This window comes from Brassica rapa, chromosome A10 (genome assembly GCF_000309985.2).
Source record: "Brassica rapa cultivar Chiifu-401-42 chromosome A10, CAAS_Brap_v3.01, whole genome shotgun sequence".
Classification (NCBI taxonomy): Eukaryota; Viridiplantae; Streptophyta; class Magnoliopsida; order Brassicales; family Brassicaceae; genus Brassica; species Brassica rapa.
In genome coordinates, this window is record NC_024804.2 from 16,204,898 (window position 1) to 16,230,231 (window position 25,334).

At 37.5% G+C, this 25,334-nt stretch overlaps 4 protein-coding genes and 1 long non-coding RNA gene across 6 annotated transcripts; 2 read left to right on the plus strand and 3 right to left on the minus strand.

The window, feature by feature from the left end:
- The first annotated feature begins 1,234 nt into the window (after window positions 1–1,234).
- LOC103846338 (trafficking protein particle complex subunit 8) lies at window positions 1,235–9,124 on the plus strand. Of its 2 annotated transcripts, none has more exons than XM_033282594.1 (28): window positions 1,235–1,729; window positions 1,816–1,910; window positions 2,149–2,248; window positions 2,346–2,450; window positions 2,570–2,732; window positions 2,832–2,952; window positions 3,057–3,116; window positions 3,242–3,322; window positions 3,444–3,538; window positions 3,623–3,773; window positions 3,943–4,029; window positions 4,181–4,300; window positions 4,367–4,495; window positions 4,576–4,673; window positions 4,756–4,879; window positions 5,026–5,133; window positions 5,361–5,502; window positions 5,928–6,038; window positions 6,136–6,181; window positions 6,272–6,347; window positions 6,453–6,638; window positions 6,716–6,826; window positions 7,026–7,181; window positions 7,269–7,427; window positions 7,548–7,781; window positions 7,876–8,046; window positions 8,163–8,275; window positions 8,365–9,124. In XM_033282594.1, the coding sequence occupies exons 1-28, from the start codon at window positions 1,567–1,569 to the stop codon at window positions 8,882–8,884; spliced, it is 3,825 nt and encodes a 1,274-aa protein (XP_033138485.1). In that variant the 5' UTR covers window positions 1,235–1,566; the 3' UTR covers window positions 8,885–9,124. The 2 variants fall into 2 exon arrangements, with proteins under 2 accessions (XP_033138485.1, XP_033138486.1); XM_033282595.1 differs by having other exon boundaries at window positions 6,139–6,181.
- A 42-nt stretch (window positions 9,125–9,166) lies between these two features.
- On the minus strand, window positions 9,167–10,019 carry LOC117129192. The gene is made up of 2 exons (XR_004452816.1): window positions 9,782–10,019; window positions 9,167–9,685 (listed from the first exon to the last, which is right to left on the minus strand). It is a non-coding gene; the product is annotated as an uncharacterized LOC117129192 (long non-coding RNA).
- Window positions 9,684–13,068, plus strand: LOC103846336. Its single transcript, XM_009123246.3, has 5 exons — window positions 9,684–11,470; window positions 11,628–11,775; window positions 12,093–12,165; window positions 12,256–12,734; window positions 12,815–13,068. Exons 1-5 carry the CDS (start codon window positions 11,071–11,073, stop codon window positions 12,885–12,887), a joined length of 1,173 nt encoding a protein of 390 aa, XP_009121494.1. The 5' UTR covers window positions 9,684–11,070; the 3' UTR covers window positions 12,888–13,068.
- A 1,597-nt stretch (window positions 13,069–14,665) lies between these two features.
- LOC103846339 (sister chromatid cohesion 1 protein 4) lies at window positions 14,666–20,631 on the minus strand. The gene is made up of 16 exons (XM_009123251.3): window positions 20,347–20,631; window positions 19,897–20,052; window positions 19,479–19,740; window positions 19,294–19,391; window positions 19,160–19,209; window positions 18,776–18,828; window positions 18,468–18,567; window positions 17,878–18,361; window positions 17,395–17,796; window positions 17,159–17,297; window positions 16,726–16,865; window positions 15,810–16,633; window positions 15,703–15,736; window positions 15,444–15,555; window positions 15,228–15,357; window positions 14,666–15,094 (listed from the first exon to the last, which is right to left on the minus strand). Exons 2-16 carry the CDS (start codon window positions 20,018–20,020, stop codon window positions 14,996–14,998), a joined length of 3,051 nt encoding a protein of 1,016 aa, XP_009121499.2. The 5' UTR covers window positions 20,021–20,052; window positions 20,347–20,631; the 3' UTR covers window positions 14,666–14,995.
- A 337-nt stretch (window positions 20,632–20,968) lies between these two features.
- LOC103846340 (splicing factor U2AF-associated protein 2) lies at window positions 20,969–25,086 on the minus strand. Its single transcript, XM_009123252.3, has 15 exons — window positions 24,833–25,086; window positions 24,457–24,534; window positions 24,242–24,376; window positions 24,092–24,154; window positions 23,824–24,005; window positions 23,298–23,522; window positions 22,888–22,980; window positions 22,766–22,804; window positions 22,589–22,675; window positions 22,391–22,493; window positions 22,198–22,278; window positions 21,717–21,793; window positions 21,544–21,624; window positions 21,353–21,444; window positions 20,969–21,255 (listed from the first exon to the last, which is right to left on the minus strand). Exons 1-15 carry the CDS (start codon window positions 24,873–24,875, stop codon window positions 21,132–21,134), a joined length of 1,503 nt encoding a protein of 500 aa, XP_009121500.1. The 5' UTR covers window positions 24,876–25,086; the 3' UTR covers window positions 20,969–21,131.
- Between the last annotated feature and the right edge of the window lie 248 nt (window positions 25,087–25,334).

The window sequence follows — 25,334 nt, forward strand, 5'->3', positions numbered from 1 at the left end:
GTCTGGGTAATCATACCGGTTGTACTTTTAATTGGTTTACCTAAAGAGCAGTGTGTATTATGTTTTCTTTTTACCGCCAAATTTAACTAAACAAATAGATTAAAATATTTTAAGTTGGTTACCATTTCTGTAAAATACAATAAAAAATATCTTAGGATTGGTTTAGTAATTATTATTTAGAGTTTATTGTTATTTTTTTGGTGTAATTATTATCTAGGAGATTCAGTTTATAAATTTATATAAATATTTTATAAATTATTAAAACATTTATAAATTATTTTGGAAAATTAGTTTAATTTTATCACATATTAAGCTATTTGTGAAAGTAATTATCATATATTTTGTTTTGATCAAAGTAATTATCATATATTATCATATATAAAAGTAAATTTTAGAAGTGATATCAAGTAGGGGTGGGCGTTCGGGTACCCGTTCGGATTCGGGTCGGGTATTTCGGATTTTCGGATTTTCGGGTATTTCGGTATAGAGGTCTAGAACCCGTTCGGGTATTTCTATACTTCGGGTCGGGTTCGGGTATTTTTAGTTCGGATTCGGTTATTTCGGATCGGGTTCGGATATTTAGATTTTGAAAAAAAAAATTAAAATTTTCATTTCTCAAGTTTGTTGTATTTAAAAATATAACTTTCAGTTAACTAATTTTTTTATTTTTAATAGATTGAATGGTTAATAGATTTGGACATAACATTTTAAAACTAAAAAGGCATTAATTTAGTTTTTTTTTTTAATTTTGGATGTAATGTTTTGCTAATTTTTGAAATAAAAACTTGACATGCATTTTAAGTGAGTAGCAAATCATTTTTTTCTGTAATTGTATGTATATCATATGAACTTAAAGTATATGTAGTATCCATATAAATATTTTATATAAAATGAGAGATATAAACTAGAAATATAAGGTTAATTATACATATGTTCGGTTATCTTCGGATATCCATTCGGGTTCGGGTATTATCCGTTCGGGTATCCAATCTCTCCTTATTCAATACCCGTTCGGGTATTTTGCTACTTCGGTTCGGATTTCGGTTCGGGTTTTTCGGATCGGGTTCGGATGTCACTTCGGATATCGGGTAAAGTGCCCACCCCTAATATCAAGGTCATAAATGTACAGAATGCACAATTCCACTCTTCTTGAATAGTTTGGGCACAATTGTAAAGTTTACCTAAATAAAGGTGCAATTACATAAAAATAAATAAATTAAACGGATGAAATTGTTTCATTTTTTTTGTTCCATCGTCGCTCGAATCTCCTCCAATCGACTTTGCCTACATCTCTCCCTCTACGTCGATCTCGATCCCGATCCCGATCCCGATCCCGATCACCCCCTCCACTCTCCGGTGACTTTCTCTGTACAAGTTGCCTTCTCGATTTGGCACATTTCACTAGCTACCGACATCTTCAACCATATCTCTATCGAGTCCTGCAGCTGCGTCGTAGCTCTGATTAGCTCGAGAGGAGGAGATCTAGGTTTAGCTCCGCCTCCTCCAAAATCTAATCCGATCTGACGTTGGATTAGAGATAAGTTTGGGCATACAGTGAAAGGAAGAATGGTGGAGGCGGTGAACTCTTCGCTTGGGAAAATGCTATTGGAGGAGGTTAGTCCAGTGGTCATGGTTCTCTGCACGCCTCTCGTTGAAGAGACGTTCCTCAAGAATGGACTATCCTTTGTGGAAACGCTTAAGCCGTTCTGCAACTTTAGTAACATCGATGGTGAGTCCTGATTTGATTACTAGTTTTGATTGATTGTCTTCTTCAAGTGTTTTTGAAGGTTTCCAATGGTGAAATTTCTTGTGCAGTTCCTGTTCGGACCTCAGGCGATCAGCTTTATCGGCTAAAGAAGTTTACGCTGAGATTGTTTAATGCATCTGATATCAAACAACCAAACGTAGAGGTACGTATACTTGCTTCGGTAGAGTGTAATCAGATTAAAATTTAGGTACCTGAAGATTGGTTCTTATAGACTTAGCTAGCAACAATGCGGATCACCATTAATTGGACATGTTAGAATCATTATCTGTTTTTACCGAGAATGCAGAACTTTAAAACATGGGTTTGTGTTAGTCGTGGAGGCTCCTCCATTCTGCATCTTCAGCTCAGCTCAAACTTGATTATGTTTACGTAATGGCTAGGTTGCAAAGCAACGGCTAGAACATGTTATCACTCAAGCTGGGGAGAAGGTTTTTCACGATTTGGAATCTGATCCTCCTCAAATTACTGATATACTCTCTAGTAAGTCTCTGTTGGAAATTACGCTTTTACGAGTATAAGATTTATGAGTTTTTTTTTTCGTTTCTTTTCTAATGATCATGTCTTTCCGTCCCTTCAGATCCAGAGTCTGAAATTGCACCCACATGGTTTCAGTATTACAATAAAGAACTTATCCGCACCTTGTCCTTTTCAGACCATGAAGCTTTTGATCATCCTGTGGCTTGTAAGACATTAAATGGGTTTTGTTGTTGTTGTCTTCTAAATTTAAACTAGGTTCGCTGATCTATTATGTCTCATAGAGTTTTCTGTTGTGTACTAAATAGTTATAACTGTACTTTTCAGGTCTCTTGGTCGCTTCATCAAAAGACGAAGAACCTTTAAATAAATTTGTAGATCTTTTCAACACCAATAGATTACCTTCTCTGCTTAATGATGGTGTAATGGACCCAAAGATTCTGAAGCATTTCCTATTGGTGCATGACAATCAAGATGCAACAACAGAGAGGTTGTTGTTACTTACTCCATCGTATTGTGACATGGTTATCATCATATGGGTGTTAAAATGTAAGTTTTTTTGTTGACTGGATGTTTTTTTCTTCTGTAGAACGTCTAAAGTTCTGTCTGAGATGAGAAGTACATTTGGAAACAATGAATGCAACTTACTTTGCACTAATTCATCTAAAGAGGGGAACGTAGAACACCAGGCTAATCCATGGGCTTCATTTGTAAGTCACTCGTCAGAACTGTAATCAAATATATTGTTTAAGGTTACTTTTTAAATTTTATGTACATATAAGTTCAACATGTTGATTACCAATTTTTCTGAAAGAAATCAAGTGTCCCGGCTGAAACACTTGGATGTGCTCTTACTGGCGACGATATTGGGGAGGTATATTTAAAACCTTCTGGCTGCTATTTCTTGTGTAAAATTCTCTTGCTGGTGACATTCACCCCTTTCAACCATTTTGGAATGTTTTAACCAACTTTAAAAAATTTCTGGCATATACGGAGCAGATCAAAGATCTGATGCAAGAGTTTGCTTCCAGGCATATAATTCCATACATGGAGCAGAAAGTCCGAGATCTTAATCAACAGGTTGGCTTTAGATTTTTTTACAAGTTATTTTTGAGAACATATCCTAGTTTTTCTATATGATTTACTTAGGTATTTTGTTCTCTTTCCATATCATTTAGTTTTCATTTTGTTGTGTCACTAGATTTCTGCAACAAGGAAAGGACTTAGAAATCAGATAAAGAACTTATGGTGGAGAAAAGGAAAAGACGATGTTCCGGATTCGACCAAAGGTTCTATGTATGAAGTCTTGACCTTCTTGCTCCTTTTAAGATTTCCTTGACTCATCTTAAACTCTTAACGATCTTTTGTCCACTTTTGAAGTTATACCTTTAGCTCCACCGAATCTCAAATCAGAATTTTGGGTGACTACGCCTTCATGTTGCATGACTATGAACTTGCATTGTCAAGCTACCGCTTAATATCAACAGATTACAAGCTCGATAAAGCTTGGAAGCACTATGCTGGTGTCCAGGTAGATTTACATCTTTGTAATTATGTTTCTGTAGTGGCATAATTTTTTAATTAATGTTCGTCTTATATTTTGAACCTTACATATCAAACTGATTGTTTTGGTCTTTATTATACATTATTTGTTACTTGTGGTCGCTTCGATAACTCATCTTTTCATGCATTGTTGGAAGGAAATGATGGGACTCGCATATTTCATCTCAGACCAGTCAATAAAGGAAGCTGAGTACTGCATGGAAAATGCATTCAGCACTTATATGGTATGTCTTATAACCCAATCTTTAACCTAAACAGTTCTTTAGCAAATTTCCCTTTATTGTATGCAAAACAGGAAACTGAAATATGAATGGTTTAACTTAAGCAAGTGACGTGGTAGTACGTGCTGAAACATGTCTTTAAAATCTCACGCAGAAACTTGGGAAGTCTGGCTTTCAAAATGCTACGAGATGTGGGCTATGGTGGGCAGAGATGTTAAAGGCTAGAGACCAGTACAAAGAAGCGGCTTCTGTTTACTTCCGCATATGTGGAGAGGTGCTTCTTTTTTACCTTCAGAACATCTGCACTTTATGCGATTGCTAACTTTAAATGAATTTTCAGGAACCATTGCACGCTGCAGTCATGTTAGAGCAAGCTTCTTACTGCTTCGTGTTAACTAAGCCAGCGATGCTACACAAGTATGGATTTCATCTAGTTCTCTCAGGAGACCACTATAAAATCTGTGATCAGGTACATGCCACTTTGCTGAAAGGCTTAAGCTTCGTACATGCTTGGCATTCTAAAGAATATACTTTGTTTGCCTTTTCCAGGTTAACCATGCAATTCGTACATATAGAAGTGCGATCTCTGTTTATGAATCAACTACTTGGAGCCATATCAAAGACCATGTTTACTTTCATATTGGACAGTAAGTTTTGAATGTAGGTCCCGTAAGACGTGACTATTAGAAATTTATTGGCTTAAGAATTGCAATGAAATTATCTGTTCAGGTGGTATGCAATTGTCGGGATGAATGATGTTGCAGTTAGAAACATGCTCAGAGTACTGGATTGTGGAAACCAGTCCAAGTCTACCCAAGAGATTTTTCTCAGGGACTTTTTCGACATAGTTAAGGTGTGTAGCTTATACTTGCTGTTTTATACGCTCTAATGAAGCTGCTCAGAGAGTAAGATAGTGCTTCCGATAGTTACCCCTGGTCTCTATTCTTTGTCTATAGAAAATAATTTTATTTTCATTTTCATATTTCTGTCATTTTGAAGAAAACTGGGATGAAGCATGAGGTGGTGGGACTTCGACTACCAGTTATTAATATGTCGTCTCTTCAAGTTATATATGAAGACCATCGCACTTATGCATCTCAAGCTTCTGTAAGTTGCATATTCACTCTTTAGAAGTATGTACATATTACCCATCATAACCTTCCTAGGATGTATTGCGTCTATACTCTTTTGTCAATAGCATAATTGACATCAGTATTTCTGGTAAAAAAATTGCAGTACATGCAAATAATATTTGCCCATCATTATATTGTTTCTTTCCTTAATGTTGAATTTGCATGTCTTGTGTACCAATATGATTCACATGTCGTTGTCAGGCTCTTGTAGAAGAGAGCATCTGGCAATCATTGGAGGATGATATCATTCCATCGTTAAACTCTGGCAAGTCAAACTGGCTGGAGTTACAGTCAAAGCTACTGCCTAAGAAGTACAAGGAATCAAATGTTTGTGTCGTTGGAGGTATGCAGGTTGTTGTTAGCTGCATTCGATGTTTACCTGAATCAGCTTTTTCTTCTTAGTCATCGTACATTAAACTTATGCTTGGAGTCTGAAGGCTAGAAGAATGCAATGTAGTCCAGCTAAAATAGGCACACTAATACGCAAAATCTGTCTTACCTTATTGTACTAGCATCAGGACATTTCAATTTGAGCTAGATTTGACTTTGTAAAATGTAAAATTTTGAAACGACTAGCTTTGATAGTTTTTACGGAGATATGGTAGAGAGAGAGGGGGGAGTATTATCACTTATGCTTCTGCCAAGGACGGGACGTTTCTTGGTTTGGCAATACTATCACGCCATATTGTTGATGACATAATATTCTGCTTTGGCATGTTTGAAAATGTATTTAATTGTGGAGTCTTACTTGTAATTCTTTGTTTTCAGAGTCGGTGAAATTGGATCTGGAGTTTAGGAATCCACTGCTAATCTCTACTTCCGTTACAAGCGTTTCTCTCATCTGTGAACTTACAGCAAATTCTGATGACTTAAAATTGGGTAAGCTATTTCTATTATTTGATGTTCGCTTTCTAAATTTTCTACATCCTTCAGTTTGTATATGTGAAACTTATTTCCACATCTGGACTTTGTAAAGTAGATAAAGAGCCAAGTAGCTTAAGCTTGGAGACTGAACACAATCAGTAAGCATCTAATCTCTGCAATCAGGTTTCTTTCAACTTTGTAAACCCTTGATTGGCTAAGATGTACCGTCTTTGTCAACAATACTACAGGGTTACAACCTCTGGTTTATCTTCTTTCACCTTGTCTGAAGTGGACTTCACATTAGGCGGAGGCGAGAAAAAGTTGGTGAGTCTTTTGCTACATTGGACACTTAGATTGATTGACATGTTCCAATATTTAAAATCTTTCTCTATCTTACATTTTCATGTTCGTTTTGATTTTTTCGTCTAGGTGAGGCTAACGGTTACCCCCAGTGAAGAAGGTATCCTCAAAATTGTCGGTGTAAGGTGGGAATTGTCTGGCTCCATTGTAGGCGTGCATTACTTCCAATCTGTGCCTACAAAAGCAAAAACTAACAAAGCAAAAAGGAAAAACAAACTTACTCCCACTGATGCCTTAAAATTTTTGGTCATCAAGGTGCAAACGTCTCCTCTATGGTTTATTTCTTAAAGTTCGTCGCGACCTTCTAATGTAAAGATATTTTGACCGTGCAGAGTCTACCCAGGCTTGAGGGTTCAATTGATCATCTGCCGGACAAATTGTATGCTGGAGATCTTCGTTATCTTGTTTTAGAGTTAAAAAATAATTCAGAATCTCCAATAAAGGTAGTTTTCTTGTTCTGATCAACACTTATCATTCATATTCTTTGCTGTAAAGCAAATAATTTTTGTTTGTTCTGTTACTGTCTATGAATTTCGTTTGTTATGTTCTTGTTTATACTATTTATTCCTGCTTGATCACCAAATATTGTGATGCATTTATTTTTATCATTCTTGTGCTAACAAAGTTTCTCTGTCCTTGTAGAATCTTAAAATGAAGATTAGCCATCCAAGATTTGTAAATCCTGAAAGTCATGAAGAAGAGCTGACACCCGGATTTCCAGATTGCTTAAAGAAGGGTCCTGAACAAAATACTGTCCAGCGTGAAACAAGTAGAACTAGTGTATTTGCATTTCCAAAGGTCAGTGGCGAGCCTTTTCTTCAAGCCTCAAGGTGAATGTGCATGTCATGTTCTTCTAACATGGTTCTGAATGCTGATCTATTTCAGGATGTATCACTACAAGGAGACCGATCTTTGAGGTGGCCTCTTTGGCTTCGAGCTGCCATCCCTGGAACGATGTCTTTGTATTTCACAATATACTATGAGATGGAAAATGTATCAAGCATCATGAAATATCGCACCCTAAGGATGCATTATAGTTTACAGGTGAGGAATCTAATCTCTACGCTGCTAATTTGTTTTTTTCTTCCAAACTTTCTACTATGTTATAGGCAGATTTGCATTGGCCAACACATCTGAACCATTTCTATATTTACATATATATAGGTTTTACCATCTCTAGAGACCTCGTTTGAAATCACCCCCTCTCCATCAAGATTGCAAGAATTTCTTGTGCGTATGGATATCGTGAACCGTGCGAATTCAGATGCTTTCGAAATTCATCAGTTGTCAACAGTTGGGTGTCGGTGGGGTATCTCGTTGCTTCAGCCTGTTGATACAATCTTGCCTTCCAAGTCTATACTCCCTGGGCAAGGTTTATCATGTTTCTTCATGATTAAGGTCGTTGGAACTTAGAAAGTTCATTTTGATGCACTTTAGTAGCTAGTTGGTCTATCTCTTTTCCGAGTCTGAAATTCGAATGTTGTTTTTTCAGGATTGCAGAAAACCCGGGATTGAAGAAGAGAAAACCACGTCTATTCTTCCCAGCCAAACCGACACAAAACTGATTACTCAGGATGACGATGAAAAGTTTTTTGATATCGTTAACTCACCTTTAGCAAGCTTCCATGAAAGTGAAAGGTCATGTCACGGAACCTCAGATCAGGTAAGCGAAAGTCCTCTTGTAGCGTATGTTTACTCTCTTAAACATAACATCACATCACTGGTAACTTTCTATTATCAGAAGAAGCTTAATGGACTCGTGTTTTTATGATGAAACAGTTAAGTCCGAATACCGTTGACTTCATTCTAATCTCGCGCCTAGCAAAATCTAGCAATCCATCAGCAGAGCAAGATTTACTGAAGATTCTGTCTCACCATTCATGTCACAATAGGTAAGAGTATACACAAAAAAATACATTGCTTCAGCTTTCAAAGCTTATTGTCCCCCCCTACTTCGAATCACATTGCTGTTCATTTACAGAATAAGGAGCTCAATCCCGCTCTCATGGTCACTAGACGGTCCGAAGACCATGTACCACGATTTCTCGACCTCCTTTTGTGAAATTAAACTAAAGATGGTAATCAGAAACACATCTGATGGATTTTTATCTGTGAGCATCAACACCATTGATGGCCTACCGGATGCAGCAGCACCAACTCCTTCCTCTGGAAACCTGTCCGGGTGGCGCTACGTGCCAGCCATAACAGAGGAAATGAAACTAACTTCAGACGTCATGGGAAGCCGCCTGGGAAAACCACCACCTTCCATGGAAAGCTCGCCTCCTTTCATATGGTCAGGTTCAAGTTCCACAAAGGTCCAGATCCAGCCATTGTCCACAACCGAGATCCCCCTGCAGGTATCGGTTTTCTCTCCAGGTACCTACAGTCTCTCTACATATGAACTTGTCTGGGAGCTTTTCGAGCATGAAAACGCGTCATCAGCAACATCAGGGACATGCCAAGGCTATCCTTATTACATTACTGTTCTTCAGTCTGAGTGAAATGTTATATCTTTCTCTAATGGTTGGATGTGTCCATTAGTATGCATGATAAACTTATATTATGATGTGTCACATTGTCCTCTGTGTATTCATCTTAAATGGTCTTTACGAATGAGTTTTCAATTTTGATTGTAGCAAGTTGTTGTCAAGAAATGGTTTTCGAAAGGAGAAAGATATTACGCCAAAACGGGAATCTTACTTTTGTTTGTGGAATAAAAGATTACAGAGATTATGGTGGCCCTTTTAATGCTTGAATTTTATTTTATTTAGCTGAACTATATGTTTTTTTTTTACTAAATTGTAAATATCACTATCTAAAATGAGCAGCTTGTCTGTTACAATGAAAAGACTTTTACATACATCTTTTTTGGCCAAAATTAAATAAAAAACAAGAAAGGTAGTAGTTTAGATCCTATGGTGAGCATCTGGTTCATCTAATCCAAAGCACCATGAGGTTCAAAAAAGAGCGCTTGTGGCGCCTTGCAGTGATCGTATTTCTCGCATCTCGATCAATGAGTCTGAAGATTCGCACGGGTGAGCGGTGAGTGTTGTTGTGGAGGACATTGTTTCTTTGCCTCCATATATGGTATACAAGGACATGAGTGAGTAATTTCCTTAGAACAGCCGGAGCTGCTACTGATTGAGCTCTACACCAAGAAAGAAGCTATGTCCCTGTGAAGAAAGCTGGCTGATGCGGTGATAGTCTAGCGAAAGCTTGTGCCCAGATTTCAAGGGAAAACCTGCAGTTTAAAAACAAGTGCTCTCTGCTTTCGTCTGAGCAGTTGCATAGACAGCAAGCTCCTGTAATATTCATACCCCAAGAAGCAAGACGGGTTTGTGTAGGCAGTCTGTTTAATGTGGCTAGCCACATAGTAAAAGCTTGTTTAGGGACTGCACCTTTATACCATACAATTGGGGCCCAAGATTTTGTTGTTTCTCGGGGTCTGATGGCTTCCCGTGTCTGAGAGGAAGAGTAGCCATTGCATAGAGTTACGTTCACCTTCCAGCAGTAGGAGTCATCCTCTTCTAAGATCGTGGGAGGGGTGATGGATGTGAGAGCAATGTGAAGCTGCCTCTGATCTCGGAGAAGGGAGAGTCCATGAGATACCATTTGAGGCATCAGACACTTTAGCATTCAGAGGCATCATACTATATAAAAGATATGTAATATTATATGAAAATTATCTATCTATCTCTATCGTACTATATAAAAGAGAGTTTTCCTCTTCTTCTCAGCGAGACACGTTAGGAAATGGGTTTCTGAAAACATGCCTATACATAGGGCTGGGCACCAATACTCGTTACTTGCCTTATACCCGCTATTTGATCCGTACTTGCCTCGTTTTTACAAGTACTCGTCGTTACCAAATCAAGTATCAAATCGTTGAGTTTTGCTATTTGCAAGTACAAGGCAAGTCACAAGTATGACAAAAAAAATTACGACTCGCCTTGATATTACTCGTTACTTGTTTTACGACTAAAAAATGATAACTAAACCATAAAAACCAAAGCCTTAAACAAATATTTTTTTGGTGTAAGAAGTAAACAATACTTTCTTATCGAATCTCATTTTTTTAGATGCAAATATTGTATTTAAAATAAGTCTCGTGTTCTTACCAAGTCGAGTAAATAAAACAAACTTCATAACCTTCTATCGTAAGATATTATCTATCAAGTAATTTTTAGAAACTTAAAAATATATACAAGTAATTAATAAATATTTTTAAGTAGCAAGTAATCGAATCAAGCAAGTAACTTGCAAGTAACATATTTTTGGACAAGTACTCGAAATAACAAGTACTTGTTTCCGACAAGTCAAGTACAAGTCGAAAAATCAATTACTCGTTTAAAACAAATCAAGTATCAAATATAGGTAAAAAAGCAAGTACCCGCCTTGCGCCCTCCCCTACCTATACATTTAAAACACAACCACCACTGACAGAGTAGAACATAATAAATTCACATTTTAAATATAGAGAAATAACAATTGAACAAACCGCAAACGAAGAGAAAGTGTCTACGTGGTTAAATGTGTATCTCAGCGTCATTATCTATCGGAGTTCAACTGATAAACAAACCAATAGACCGCAAATAAGATAAGATCCAGCAAAAAGGCTTGTATAAGTATCTCTTCAGCATCAAAGGCTTATACCCGAAACAAATGTGAGAGAGAGAGAGATAGACAGATGGAGAGGACTAATCCGCACCTTCAAGTTTTCATCAGTTTCCGTGGCAAAGACGTTCGCGGCAACATCCTCAGCTCCTTGAAAGAAAAATTAAAAGATGAAGGCGTCAACGTGAAGACGGACGAGGAAATGCCTAGAGGAAGAAAGATCGATGAGAATCTACAGAAGCTGATAAAAGACTCGAAAGTGGCGGTGGTGATCTTCTCAGAGAACTATCCAGAGTCGCCTTGGTGCTTGGACGAGCTAGTGGAGATCGAGAAGCAAATTGAGGAAACGAAGCTTAAACCTCTTCCCATCTTCTTCAAGGTTAGAGCCACACACGTAGCACTTGAGGACCATAATCCTTTCAAAGATATTCTACTGCGGTTGGAAGACAACGAACGAGAAAATGCCAGAAACGGTAAGAAGGCGTTAGAGGCAGGGCCGGCTTAACTTTTCATTGAGCCCATTGGGCAAAAAAAAAATTTATGCATTATAAATGATTAAAAAAATATTATGGGGCCTTTATTAACAAAAAGAATAAAAAATTGGGACTTTTTTGTCACTAAATTTGATAGGTTCTAGGGTGGGCTCCGGACGGATGCACTGTTGGTCCTGTTTCCTGAGCCAGCGCTTGTTAAAGGATGCAGACAAGAGGTTTGTCAGGTGGAGGGGAGCTTTGAAATCTATAACGGGTTATGCGGGCTTGAAGTATATAAAGGACAGGTTTGATTAATATATATGTAATATTAAATAGTATAACAACATCCAAATTCAACGTCTAGATGTTGTTTGTTAGTAAAATCAATATTCTTGCATCTACTGGATGCATTTGGATATAACTGTTTTTTTTTTTTTTGGCAACTGTATATAACTGTTTAAAAGGTTTGTTTAGTCGTTTATAGTGAGTTGTTAAAAAAAAAAAGTCGTTTATAGTGTGTAATGTTCATAAGAATATAGCGCACGCTATTTGGAGCCCCTTGGAAAAGAACATATATGGATTTAGGAAAAGTATATAATGATGATTCATTTGTTATTGGAAGCAACCAAGCCCTCTTTGTCAACCAAATCGTGGAGGCTGTGAAGGAAATGTTAGGCAAAGTACAATCATCAGATGTACGTAAAAGACCTCAAAAGTACCGACTCATATTAAGTCTGGTGGATTATGTCCTCTAATTTAATAAAACTCTCACGTTTTCTCTCCAGGATGTGCATGACCGGATCAGGGGACTACATATTGTGCGACAACAAAAAGTGTTCATCAGTTTTGGGGGTCACGATGATTACACCCGCCTTGGTTTCATTTCTCATCTCCAAGCTGGCTTGAAAAGAAGTGGAATCAACTTTTACATAAATATTGAAAACATGACTAAAGGATATGACCCCGAAGAGCTTATCATGAATGTCCGAGAGTCGAGGATAGCGCTTGTGATCTTCACTGAGAGCTACTTGAGCTCTGCATGGTGCTTGGAGGAGCTAGTGGAGATCAACAAATTCACGATGAGTCTTGTAGTCATTCCAATATTCTACAAAGTGGAACCGAAATATGTAAGGGATGGGAGGCTAGTGGAGATCAACAACCAGTTAGTCTTGAATTGGGGAGCTAAGGACGCCAGGATCGACAGATGGAAGCAGGCTCTTAACTCAGTTGGAGAGATGTCAGGTATTGTGTCTGCAAACCTAAGGTAATTTATCCCCTCGCCTATACAAAAGTATATAATATATATTGATAAAATGTCACACTAATCTCTGAATGTTTGTACAGCTCGGAGGCAGAACTCGTTAAATATATCATCTATGAAACTAAGCGGACGTTAGCCAATATTTCATCCAGCTAAAGAGAATTTATTTCCACCCATTCTAGGATCTTCATGGTCCTCGTCTGCGTTTCCAGTCATCTTTATATAACATGCGTGCATTTGTGTTGAACTTATTACAATTAAAGTATGTGTTGCGTATCACATGTGCTTCTTTGATTTCCAAACCATCATCCAAATAAGAAGAAATGATTATTGATTATACGTGCTTTGGGGTTTCATTTGAAAGCATCTGCTTGAATTTAAAGGTTCCAGCTGGCTTTAATATGACTTAACCAACTCGTACTTCCTTTGTTTTTTAGTTATCTTTTGTTTTTACTCTTTTCTTCTTCATTGTTTTCTGCATTCAATATTTTTTTGAATGAATGTAAAGAATGGAATAACTGAACCAAACCGAAAAACTATGTTTGATTCGAATCTGGATCATGTCAGTATTTTTAAAACCGAAAAATCAGAACCAAATGAGTATCTGAATTTCTATAATATAGTTTATATATTTATAAATATTAATTATATTTAATTTAAATAATCAAGTATATTTTTTTAAAAAATATTCGTAAGTTGAAATACCAAAAAATTGAACTACTGTAACTTTTTATTCAAAATATTTAAATTATCTGAATTTTTGTTTGAAAACCCTAAAAATTTGATATTTAATTTGAACAAATCGATATTTTTACTTTTTTAATCTGAATTAACCAAAAAAAAATCGAAACTAAACTGGAACCGAATGAGATCCAAGTTATTTTGAAAATAAGTTGGTTTCCAAGTTTACTATCCGAACCGGGATCGAATGAGATCTAAAATTGCTTTGGAAATAAGGTGGTTTCCAATTTTGTTACCCGAACTGAACTGAAAATCAAAATAACCGAACCGAAATCGAAACATAGTTTTTCGGTTTGGTTCAGTTATCCCAATGATATATAACTGACATGATTCAGATTCGAATCAAACATAGTTTTACCGAAAGAACCGAATCAAAAAACTGAATGTCCAGAGCTAGTCACGACTATATATCATTGTAATATTTTTGTTTTGTTGATTTTCTTTATTCCAATTATATTTATGTAAATTATGATCTCATCTATACAAACATTGCTTTCATGAAACGTCTATATGTATATATACAGCTTGAACGTGAGAGCTATTCAGACAACGAGTCCACGACTATCACATGCAGAACGAAGAACTCCATATGGGATCCTACATTTATTTTCAAGTTATTTACTTTAAACATTACTTGTGGACTTAAACAGAATATATTGATTTTATTCAACATCTTTTTTTTTACCTTTTAACATTTCTTATCACTTTTTTATTTTCTATCTAATCATTGAATAGACATTTAACTTTTTTACCTTTACAATAATTTTGTTTCAAAAAAATCCACCACTCTATCCATCTAATATTATTATATATATAAATATATTTTTTTTGTTTTTTATTATATTTTTAGATTCTATCTTACAAAAAATTCTAAAGATATAAACAAAATTTATTTAAAAATAAAAAATAGTGTTCCAAAGAAAAGTATAATAATATCAAATTTTGTTTCTGTGTCCGAATCCAACAAATGATAAATTTTGATATAAATAAATAAATTTATTAGAAAATAATAGGTTCAAAATAATTAGGATGGATAAAAAACATCAGTAATTATAAAAGCCAATAATTTAGTGACAAAAGTAGGCATTCTTACCAGACTGTTTCACATTTTAACCCTATTTTAAAACTATTATTATATTTACTCAATAAAAAATGGTTCCTAGACTTTCCCAAGTCAAACCGGAGGACTCGAGTTATTCAAAGAAAATAAAATTAGCATGTCTCAAATGTAAAACTGGTGGTGATCAATGATCATGGTGGCACCAATATCTATACACATACAACAACTCTTATGTATAAAGATAAAATAAAAATAACAAACATATCAACCTCCTCCAGCTACTTGGATGGTGGTTAAGAGCTACAACACCAGGCACTGATACTATTACTACTTCATTGGCTTAAAAGAGTGGAAATGTATAAACTTTAGAGAAGAAGGGACAATCATTTTCGGAAATGATGTTTCTCGGACTGGGACCAAACTACCTATCTGCAACTACGAGAAAGACTCAATCTTCTCCCTTTTAGAAGATGGATTTGGTGAGTTTTGGTCGCGGTTTTATGATGATGCTTTCATAAGGCTTGGCTTGCTCAACTTGGACGTAATCTCTTGTTTTCAAAACCTGCAAAGAAAGAAGACAGATTCAACAAAGATAACCAATTTTATGAAGAATATGACCAGAAAACTAGACATGTGTTCTCTAGAGAATATATCAAAGCTTGTTTTTCATTTAGGGTCTCATGTAATGGACATACCAGTGTTTCGAAAAACATTCTTGATGCTTCTTTACGGGTCTTCCCAGCTAAAAGTTTGTCTGCTACAATAACATTCTTCCCATTCTCGGCTTCTTTATCAAATATCGTCTGAAGATACTTCGCCACAGCCCTATAAAGAAAAGAGAACAATATTCTTTCAGGCCTGTCATAGAAAGCTTATGGATTGTGGGGAAAAAAATCATCAAATCTACAGACCTGGTACGAGAAGACCATCCACTGTTCTCTAGAAGACGAGCTTCATCACCCTCTTCCACACCATCGTCCTCGTGATCTTCATCTACTTCATCATCATCCACGTTCAAGAATCCTGAGGACATACAGTAGTTAAATAACTATAAAGCAGAACTATCCAAGAGTTTCAGCTTGTTTAAACCAGAGTGTTAGTCTCATTCATCAAACTGAAGGATACAGAAGATTCAGATAAGTTAAACAAAAACTAGAAAAGATTTAGAACCTGTGTCATGTGCAACTTCCATGGCATCCATTTCCTACAGCAAAAGAAAACTTTAAGAGGCATGTCTTTACTTGAATAAGGATATGAAAGCCACAAAAGAAACTTACATCATTATCTCTCATAAGACCATAAGTAGGTTCTCCATCTGGTGCACTTTGCATATAAGCCTCCTCGGTAAACATTTCATTATATCTTTCATCAGACTCTATCTCTGGAATCACTCCATCATTACTTTCTTCCACAAGAGGTCCCTTGCAACTCTCAGAAGCTAGATTGCTAGAACCACCAGCTTCTTCTACAACTGTGTTATCGCATGGAGTCTGGTCGTCTATCCCACTCTCAATAACTTCAGCCGAGGCATCTGTCTTCTTATCTTCATCTTCAACTTTCAAGTCTGTCTCATTAAGAGTGGCGTTGTTATCTACATCACCTTCAGCAATTTCTATAACATCACAAACATCTTGACCGCCTAGGCCTCCATCATGGTTGCCTCCATCATGGTTTTCATGGTCACCTTCCACCCGTAAATCCCCTACACGATCGATTTTGTCCTCAGATGGCACTTCACTGATCTCTTCATTCACTAGATGATTTGCTTCGTCACCAGCTACATCATCGCTTTCCTTTAAAACTTCCAAGTCACATATATCTTCACCAAGCTCGTTATCTTTTTTCCCTTCTTCATCTTGGTCTACGATCTGTTGATCCTGGGGCTGAGTTTGAGCCTCAGCAGGTTGCTCCTCGGAATCATTTGGGTGAGTCTGAGGAGCAGACCTTTCCTCAGGCTCGTTTTCTTCACCAGCCCTAACTGAGCATTCATTATCTTCTACAACTCCAACAACAGAAGCATGGCCGTCATCGTCCTTGATTACTGTGATTCCTCTTAGATCATACGGCTCATTGTGCAGAGATACTAATTCCACTGACATACCTGCAAAATCATTGAAAACAATATATTACCTGTGTGGCAGCAAGTTTAGAAGTTTGAATAGAACGCTCTACTTGTTAGCATAGTGAACTTACCAGTGAATATTGGCTCCTTAAAAAGCCCATCCTCCTCCAAAGCCTGTCTTTGAAGCATCAAGATTTCAGGGATGGTGCAAGGTGCCTTCTTACGCACACGGCGTATACCTTCCGTGTTTGTCAGCTGTTCCCGTATAAGGCTAAATAAAAAAAGTATGCAAGATCAGAATATACAAGAAAACAAGTAAAAAAGTCAAGAAAAAAAATGTTATACTGTAATTACAAGTGTGAGACTAAAACCAACCTTCAGTTTCTAAAACAGTGAACTAAAAATCAGCATCCAATTTTTTTTGGCTCAACAAAATCAAGATTCACATTACTTTACTATTAACTTTAGCCGTCTTGCATCTAAGTGCAAACCAGGGTGCAGATGAAACAAGGAAGAATAAAATAAAAGCTACGGGATAAAAAAAGGTCAGTTAGGTAAACATACTCGCCATGTAAGACCATAGGGTCATCCATTAGAACCTTCCTCTTTGTGGTAGTAGAACGAGGAGCAGACTTTAACCGTTTTGTAGTTGCTACTTCAAGCACAGGTGTAGACCTCATCTTCAGAAAAGATGACTTCCCAACTGAAAAAAAAAAGTGAATAAATGATCATTGATTCAAAAAGTTAACTCTCAAAGGGATGTATAGAAGAACAGACATAGCAACAACAAAAACTGATACCTAAGATAGAAGACAACAAGTCATCGTCATCAGGAACAGAATTTGCAGTTCTCTTGGACTGAGTCAGTCCAACTGACTCAACAGAGTTCAAACTCTCTGCAGTTAGTGTGCTCTCAGTAAAAGTGCGTTTCTTCCCAGTAATGTTATTATTTCCTGCGTCCCCGTTACATGTGCCAAGGTCTTCTTTATCTGGTGTTGATTCAAGTTCAACCATACAACCATTTTCATCCCCCAGACTGTTAGGTGCAGCTAGTACCTTCTCAGGTGCGGGCAAATCAGTATCAGCCGATCCAGGCAGGTCTCCCAAGTGTTCATCAGTTGTGTGTGCATTATTCAGCTGCTCATCTCCTTGTAAATTAGAATCTGTTTCCTGATTGACCTCAGTGGTAATGGCAAAATGATCTGACAGAAACGATAAAAAAAATATAAGAATAAGGCATAGGCACTAAGACTTTGCATTATTTTGCATTTTATTTGACGAACCTTGGTTCTCTTCCCCAGGATCTTTTGGCTCAGCATTATTCATCTTAGGCCCTCCAGGGGACTCAACTGAAGGAACATCGTCTGACTTATCTGTTATAACATCGGTTCCTGACTCAGTGATTACTTGACCAGGATGCTCCACCTCGGTGGTGACGTGAGAAACACATGGCGATGTAACATGCACATGCTCTGTCCTCTCCCCCTCTGGCTCGTTTTGTGCGTCGATAGTTTCATTTATCAACGACTTATCCACCTCCATGGGAGTAACTGCTGATTCTCCGGCAGGATATTCAGAGGGCTCATTAGCATCCGGCTCTCCAGAGGCCTTCCTAACTTCTTCTGCATTCGGATCCTCTACCTCCATGTGATCATCGCATGCCAGCTGATCTCTGACACTAGACAAGTTTGGCACCTCAACTAGTCCAGGGGTTTGAGGAGCTTGAGCATCTTCCATGAATTCATCACGCATTGCAAGATCTTCAACCTATCAAAGTGAGAGAATCATTAGTAAAAAAAAAATTCCAAATTTACAATAGATCCTAGCAGAAAACTAAACCAATAAGTCTGTGGAAATATAAATTGGTACGCACCTGCTCTTGATTGAAATCTCTGGGCACTGCATCAGAAACATCTACCATTTCATCCTTTATCTCCGGTGTAGCCGCATCCGGATATGCATTGTGATCAGTGCTATCAACAAATAAAATATCTACCATAAGTTAAAAAACTGATTGGTGATGTGTACATTCAAATTATACACCAGAGGACCACATCTATGAAGAACAAGACACGTAGAAGCACAGTTCAAATTCAAAACACGCAAATATCCATAGATCAAGAGAATCCATGCAATTACGCTACAAAGTACAGACTATAGATTAGGAACAAAAAAACTGACCCTTGAACTGCCTCATCATCGGATCCAATAATATCCTTATCCTGGAATACTTCCTGCAGACAATACGAGGATGAGAAGAGATCCTACCCAAAATAAAATAACAAGAGACGAGAAGTTCGAATTTCAAATGTGTAAAAATTAACTAGAAAAAGATAACATTAAACATCATCCTGAACCTACAAAACATGGCTGCAACATGACTTCAAAATACAAGCGTCTAACCAAACTGTGAGAGAAAGAACACAAAAGCTAGAAGCTAATAAAACAAAATATTCTCTGCAATTTTCATCTTTCAATATGGTTAAATCCTATTTCTTGTCCCTACTCCCTAGAATGACCTGAAAACTATATTTGTTCTGTTCCATGAACGCAAAAAAAAAGTACCTCGTCAAGCTCCAAAGCAGTTTGAGCAGTGTCGCCATCACCAAATCGTTCTGGAAAAGTATAAAAATGAGTTTTCTTATTTAAGGCAAAGCTATCAATAAGTAGAGGCAAGTAAGTCTGAAACAACCACTAACCGTCTAACCCAAATTGCGATGTTGAGAACACAACACCATCCATGGTATCCTGAAGGGTGATCTGCTCTCTTGTACTAACATGATGGTCAACGTAATTACTACAAGACAAGGAAACAAGATCAAACAAGGAAATAGCGACAAAAAAAAACAACGAGTGTGAATTTTGAAAATATGAAGGAACTGACCCCTGAAAGATCTCGTTGTCAGGGAGCTCAAAGTCATCGAGATCAAATGTCTCAGGCAACGTGATGGAGTGATAAGGTGCAGTGGATTCTTCAGGGGGTAGGTCAACCGCAGCAGAGCGAAAAGCTTGCTTCACCTTAAGCAGTGCCTCGCTGCAATCATCAAAGAGGTAATTGACCTTTTTGGAATATATACGAACCACGCCAAGGAGGAGATGACTAGACAGTCGCAGAGCAATTGGAGCTTCCGGAAAGAGAATAGAATCTGCTCAGAAAAGAAAACAGTCAGATTTTAGGAAACACTTTGATGATAGCGAATAGGCATAAAGAAAAATTAAAACATTACTTCTGCTAAACCCTTATCTGTGCAAAGTACTGAGACCTAAAACTAATGATTGAACAGAGAAGCGAAAGAACTCACCAACGGAGACTCCGATGTCAGTATCAGCGACCTGATTCTTACGAAGCTTCCTCTCCAAATGGGCCGCGATCCATATCGTCCCAAGTGGTCCTTTCTTTGCTAATATAAACTGTGAATAAAACATTCCTAATCCTCCCCCAAACCACCAAAAAAGCCCTACAATTTCAACAACAACAACAAAAAGAAACCAACTTGTTAGAATTCACAAATCGAGCTTCAAAAGCTAAATATACTTCCGACACGATAATAGAAAGAGACATCTCCAACACGTGATAGAGTGTGTAAGAGAAATTTAGAAAGTTTCCAATTTTCAACAACAGAACCCCAAATTAGCTCTCAAATCGACCACAAAGCTTCGAAATTTCCACCTGAGTAGAGACTCTTAAAGGTCCTAAGACTACTTCACGAGCTTATCATAGTAGAATAAGAGTAAAAGGGTAGATCAATTACCGTATAATTCACCAATTCAAAGCTCCACAGCTCCTAAACAGAGTCCTCGCGGAAACCCTAATTCGCGGATACTTCAATAGAACACCCCCAATTCGGTAAAAAACAGAATCTTTAAGACTAAAGTCTTTTTGTTGTCAGAGATCAGACACAACAAACAGCGAACTCTCCCAGAAAGAAAAAAAAAACGTGAGAAAATAGTAAGTTTTTGAGAGGAAATTGCAATATGCAAAAGTTTCGAACTTTGGATCTTTGGTTCGATTTCTGATTAAAATTTGAGGGATTTGGTTCGGAAAAGGAACACCGATGACATACGTAGCGATGCTATTGGTTAAGACACGAGGTGGTCCCACCTAGCTTTAGATTTGGTTTTTTTGTCAACTCACCTTCAATTAAAAAATATTTTGTTTCTTTCAAAACATTTGAGCTGGGCGGTTTCTTCCCGTGGTTGCGGGAAAAATGAAAATTTTGGAATTTTTTGTGTTAAATTATAAACCGGATATACGAAGTAAACCGATTGGTAATGATCTGATTCGGATGCCTCTGTGTCCTGCTGCTTCAATGATTGACATCAGAAATTAAGTATCTCACCTTTAGAAACTTGAAATTCCTCAAAATGGCAAACTTTAATGTAATTTTAAAATTTTATATATATCAATAGGGGCACATGAAGAAAGAGTTAGTTTCAACGACAATGAAAATGAAAACATATGGTTTGGTTATACTTCAAACTTCTCAACGTATTCTACAAAAGAGCTTTATAGATTTATTGTGATTTTGTCTCTCTTCTATTCAGCTTCGAGCTCAGCTGCAAACTGATCTAACCGTTCGGCTTCCGCATCAAAGTCCCGAATCGCAGCGTGGTTCACTGATCCATCGTCAAAGCTCGCGTGTATCTGTCTCTTTGCATACCTACATTCACCCATAAACATAAGCAACAAATCAGACCCAAGACAACAACTCTAATGGCGATTAAGCAAGCGGAAATGACTGGGGAGAGAATCTGTACCATCGACCGTTCATTGCGTCTATACATTTCTGTGCATCTTTACGATCCTTAAATCTTATAAGAACAACGCCCTGTGGATGAAGCTCACACACCTGTAAAAGAAAGATATCAATAGATTAAATAATCTCAACTTTCAACAAAACCAACATTAGAATACCACAAGCTTAAGCGTAAAAGACACGACATCTAACCTTCACTGAATCAAATGGTCCATGCTTCATACTCTCTTCCTTCACGTCTTCCTCTACCTCGGCACACAAACTCTCATCAGCCTACAAGCAGAGACAAAAAAAAACCTCAAGCTATATCAGGTGTTTAAAACTGGCAACATTTAATCGTATCAACATATTGGAAAAGGCCCTACCCTCATCTCCGCTGGACTGAACATGTGGCGCAGAACAACAGTTCCAGGTATTGCGATCTTAGCATCATCTCTACCACCTATGCCAAGAAAAGAGAGACCAAGCGCCATCACAATAAATATAAATCCAGTTAGAAAAACTCCAACGTCAAGAACTAAAATGGTATGCTAATATGAACTATGATTACCAGACAGACAAATAGAGAATATCGATATAACTATGTTCCCTTCTAATCTACATCGACTTTCTAACACCCCCCACCCCCACCCCCTCTTCTGTTTTAATTGTCAATGAAAGATTGCCTTCCAAAAATGATAAATTTTTAGTGCCAGTCCTTTCGCTAGAGAGTTCCATAAAGAGTTAGTAAAGCATAGAGAAATATATATATATATATATATATATAGCATCTCACATCTTCCTTTAGTATGTGACTTTATAGAGAAAAAGGTAGGTTTCCAGTATACAGAAGCGGCGGAAACATACCCCATCCAAGCAACTTTTGCTCGACCTTTTTAAGCTTTTTCTTCTTTTTGTTATCGGTTTGCTTCGTTATAAATCTCTCCCCTAAGTGGAAATAGCAAAGGGCAATAAAAACCATAGCCAAAATATTGTAAAAAACAAAGCCACGGATAGGGAAAAGCTAATGTCTATACAACTAAAGTGCAACGGTATTCACCTTTCTGCTCGAATTTAGCTCGAGAAACAGACATGAGGAGCTTGTCAGCTGGACGTAAAGGAGCCCCGTCTAAGATTTGAATTGCAAGATCCACTGAGGGCTCCTGATGAAAACAAAGACAGATAACATGAAGAGAAAACGTTTAAGAATTGAACCTTATAAATCCCCGGAGGGAAAGTCTTCTAGTATTATCATTACCTTCATATACGTGATAAGAGCATCGCCTTTTAATTCTCCTGTCGCCTTGTCACTGTAAAGCTTTATGCGAGGCTTGCCACTGTCATCCTGCGATGTTTACCAGATCTACATTGTTACGGGAAACTTACACGACTCCAAAATAACATGGAAAAGAAATCACAAGATACTGGGATTTACCTCCTTAATAATGCCGCATTTAGAAAAAACTTCAACTACCTGTAATTGATGTCGCTACTTTAAGTCCGTTTTAAAGTATTAGGATATTCATAATAATAGAAAAAGCAATGACCACAACTTACTTCCTCGATTGTGACATCCTTGGGCAACCCGGTAACGTAGATATGAGGGTTTACTTTCAGCTCAAACCACGCTTCTGGAGGCTTGTTTGCTTCCTGGAAATTAATTTGAAACTTAGAATACTTGCAGCAATATTTATTTGATCCATCATTAGTAAGTATGACGAAATGAAAGTAAAAGTAATTTGCTAGTCCTAATATAACTACGATGCCAACAACGATGTACATATTGGTCAACAAAAAGTTTTTCTTTCCCTCTACGATGTACATATTGGTCAAAAAGTAATCATCCATTACCATTTAGAAAAGTCAAGACTCCTTAATCAAGAAATCGGAAGTACCATGCATGACCTTAAGAAAGAGATACGATAATAAACGAAACAGAGAAGACGACAAAAGACAATAACAAATACCTTCTTTTCGGTTTCTTCTTCTGGCAGCTTCCTCTTGCCATTATTGTTTATTTCCGCGGTCTGATCAGAGCCATCTTCTTCTTTCTTACTAGCCACATCATCCTTAGAAACATCCTCATTATCAACAGAAGTATCAAGAACGTTTATAGTTGGAATTACTTCGTCTTCCTCAGCAAAGGTCATCTCTTCGAGTCCATATGGATCAACGCTAACCACTGGATCGTTCTGCGATAAAAAAGCATGAGCAATTGGAAATATTAATGATATTTAACTCTTCCTAAGGTAAGCAACATGAATAACCCAAAACAAGTAAAGGTAAAATAGTTTGACGAATTCCTGATATTCATTCTTGATAAAGCAAGCAAACATATGAGAGAAAATCATAGCAAATAAGTAATCTTTCGGATAAGGCTAAGCCACGACCCACCAACAAAATGACACATGTAAACGATTCCAATCATTACCTGAATTCCCATTACACTAGCAGAAACAGAGAAAGAACGATTGATATATAAAAAAACATTACCTGAGGAGCCCATGCTCTAAGAGCTTTGTCCCATTTATATCTAGTTCCATCATCATCAGTGAACTCATCTTCCCCCTCGGGTGGTGAAGAAGGTCTCTCTTGATCATCTTTCAACCTCTCAGCCTCCGCCTCGGCTTCTTGAATCTCTCTCTGCCATTTCTCAAACTCATCCTCAGTAGACGCTGCAGAAACAACATGATGTGGTAAGTGTTACCCTCACTTTGCAACTCATAATACTGAAGTATTCATTTCTGTCTAGATAACTAACCAGTATTACTTTGCTTCTCTTGGTTAGTTCTTGCACCATATCCATTCATCAACCCCGGTGCACCTGGTAAGACACCCTATAGTAAGTGCCATAAAGCCAAGAGACAAAACTACGCTAGATAAAAAAAAAACGATAATTTAGGGATATTACCTCTAGCTGAATGGTCAACTTCAGCTCCAGAGATCCTTGACATCAACTCAGTGATTGCAGAAAGTGGCTGCCATTCGCTTCTTCCTTCAGCCCAGACTAGAGTAGTTTCCTGTAGGTAACCGTTCTTGAAATGGTCTGCCCATTCAAAGCAACGTAAAGCGCTTCAATAGCTTATAACAGAAACATCAAGGAATATAGTAACACGGAACACTTACCACACAGCTCCAGGAAAGTATATGGACCCAGACTCTCTTGGTTTCCACCAAGAATGTACCAACCAACATCAGTAGCGTCTATTTTCACATTTTAACAAAACAAGCCATTAGTTAAATCTCCAGAGAAACATACTACAACTCCAACATTCTTAAACAAGTTATACACATACTCTATTGCCTCAAGCTATAATAGACTACACACAGTATGATTTGTTTATCCCCAAGATGAGCTTTTGCTCTGCTCTCAGTTTCTTAATGTCCTTAAACAACTTCTCTTCACACATATTATAAACCGGATCATCACAAACCCTAGGATCAATCTCCTCCTCGCAAAATATTTTGAGTACGAGAGCGAGAGAAGGAAGAGGGTTTTCACCTTTCGACGATTGAGGAGCCTGTAGCTTATCGGAGCCGGACATTGTTCTCTCTCTCGCTAACCTTCGCAAAATCACGAACGCTGAGAACCAAAACCGACTTAAAGAGTGGCGCTTTTGAGAGACGACGACGACGACAAATCAGACGAAGATGAAGACGGTAGAAGACCCTGACCTTGTTTGGATACAGAGAAACTCTTATCCTTGTACCGGATAAACATGAACCCATTCACAGCCCAATGGGCCAACTTTTTTTACATCTGGCCCACTTAAACCCATTGGGCCTTTGAGTGAGACGACGAAAAATCAGTAGTCAGACAAGAGGAAAGACGGTGGAAGAACCTGACTCTTGTTTGGATACAGAGAAAATTGTATCCTTAAATAGGATAAATAAAACCCATCCACATCCCAATGGGCCCACCTTATTTAATCTTTCTACGGATGGGCCCACCTTAATAATTAAAAAAAAATTAGAAAACTAGCCGTTCGAGGATTCAACAACGG

Bases quoted from the DNA above. Each gene is read 5' to 3' on its own strand.
- LOC103846339 (XM_009123251.3), bottom strand. From the start codon at position 20,020: ATGTTTTATTCACAGTTTATATTAGCAAAGAAAGGACCACTTGGGACG. The intron at 19,741-19,896 runs GTGAGTTCTTTC...TTTTCTGAGCAG, and splicing joins TGACATCGGAGTCTCCGTTG to ATTCTATTCTCTTTCCGGAA. The intron at 18,568-18,775 runs GTCAGTTTTTTT...ATTTGTTGATAG, and splicing joins GATGATGAGGCAGTTCAAGG to CACTGATCACAATGCATATC.
- LOC103846338 (XM_033282594.1), top strand. From the start codon at position 1,567: ATGGTGGAGGCGGTGAACTCTTCGCTTGGGAAAATGCTATTGGAGGAG. The intron at 6,827-7,025 runs GTAGTTTTCTTG...CTGTCCTTGTAG, and splicing joins ATTCAGAATCTCCAATAAAG to AATCTTAAAATGAAGATTAG. The intron at 7,182-7,268 runs GTCAGTGGCGAG...GATCTATTTCAG, and splicing joins GTGTATTTGCATTTCCAAAG to GATGTATCACTACAAGGAGA.
- LOC103846340 (XM_009123252.3), bottom strand. From the start codon at position 24,875: ATGTCCGGCTCCGATAAGCTACAGGCTCCTCAATCGTCGAAAG. The intron at 24,155-24,241 runs GTAATATCCCTA...GTGTCTTACCAG, and splicing joins AGTTGACCATTCAGCTAGAG to GTGCACCGGGGTTGATGAAT. The intron at 21,256-21,352 runs GTACAGATTCTC...GGGTGAATGTAG, and splicing joins GACGCAATGAACGGTCGATG to GTATGCAAAGAGACAGATAC.
- LOC103846336 (XM_009123246.3), top strand. From the start codon at position 11,071: ATGGAGAGGACTAATCCGCACCTTCAAGTTTTCATCAGTTTCCGTGGC. The intron at 11,471-11,627 runs GTAAGAAGGCGT...TAAATTTGATAG, and splicing joins ACGAGAAAATGCCAGAAACG to GTTCTAGGGTGGGCTCCGGA. The intron at 12,166-12,255 runs GTACGTAAAAGA...TTTTCTCTCCAG, and splicing joins GCAAAGTACAATCATCAGAT to GATGTGCATGACCGGATCAG.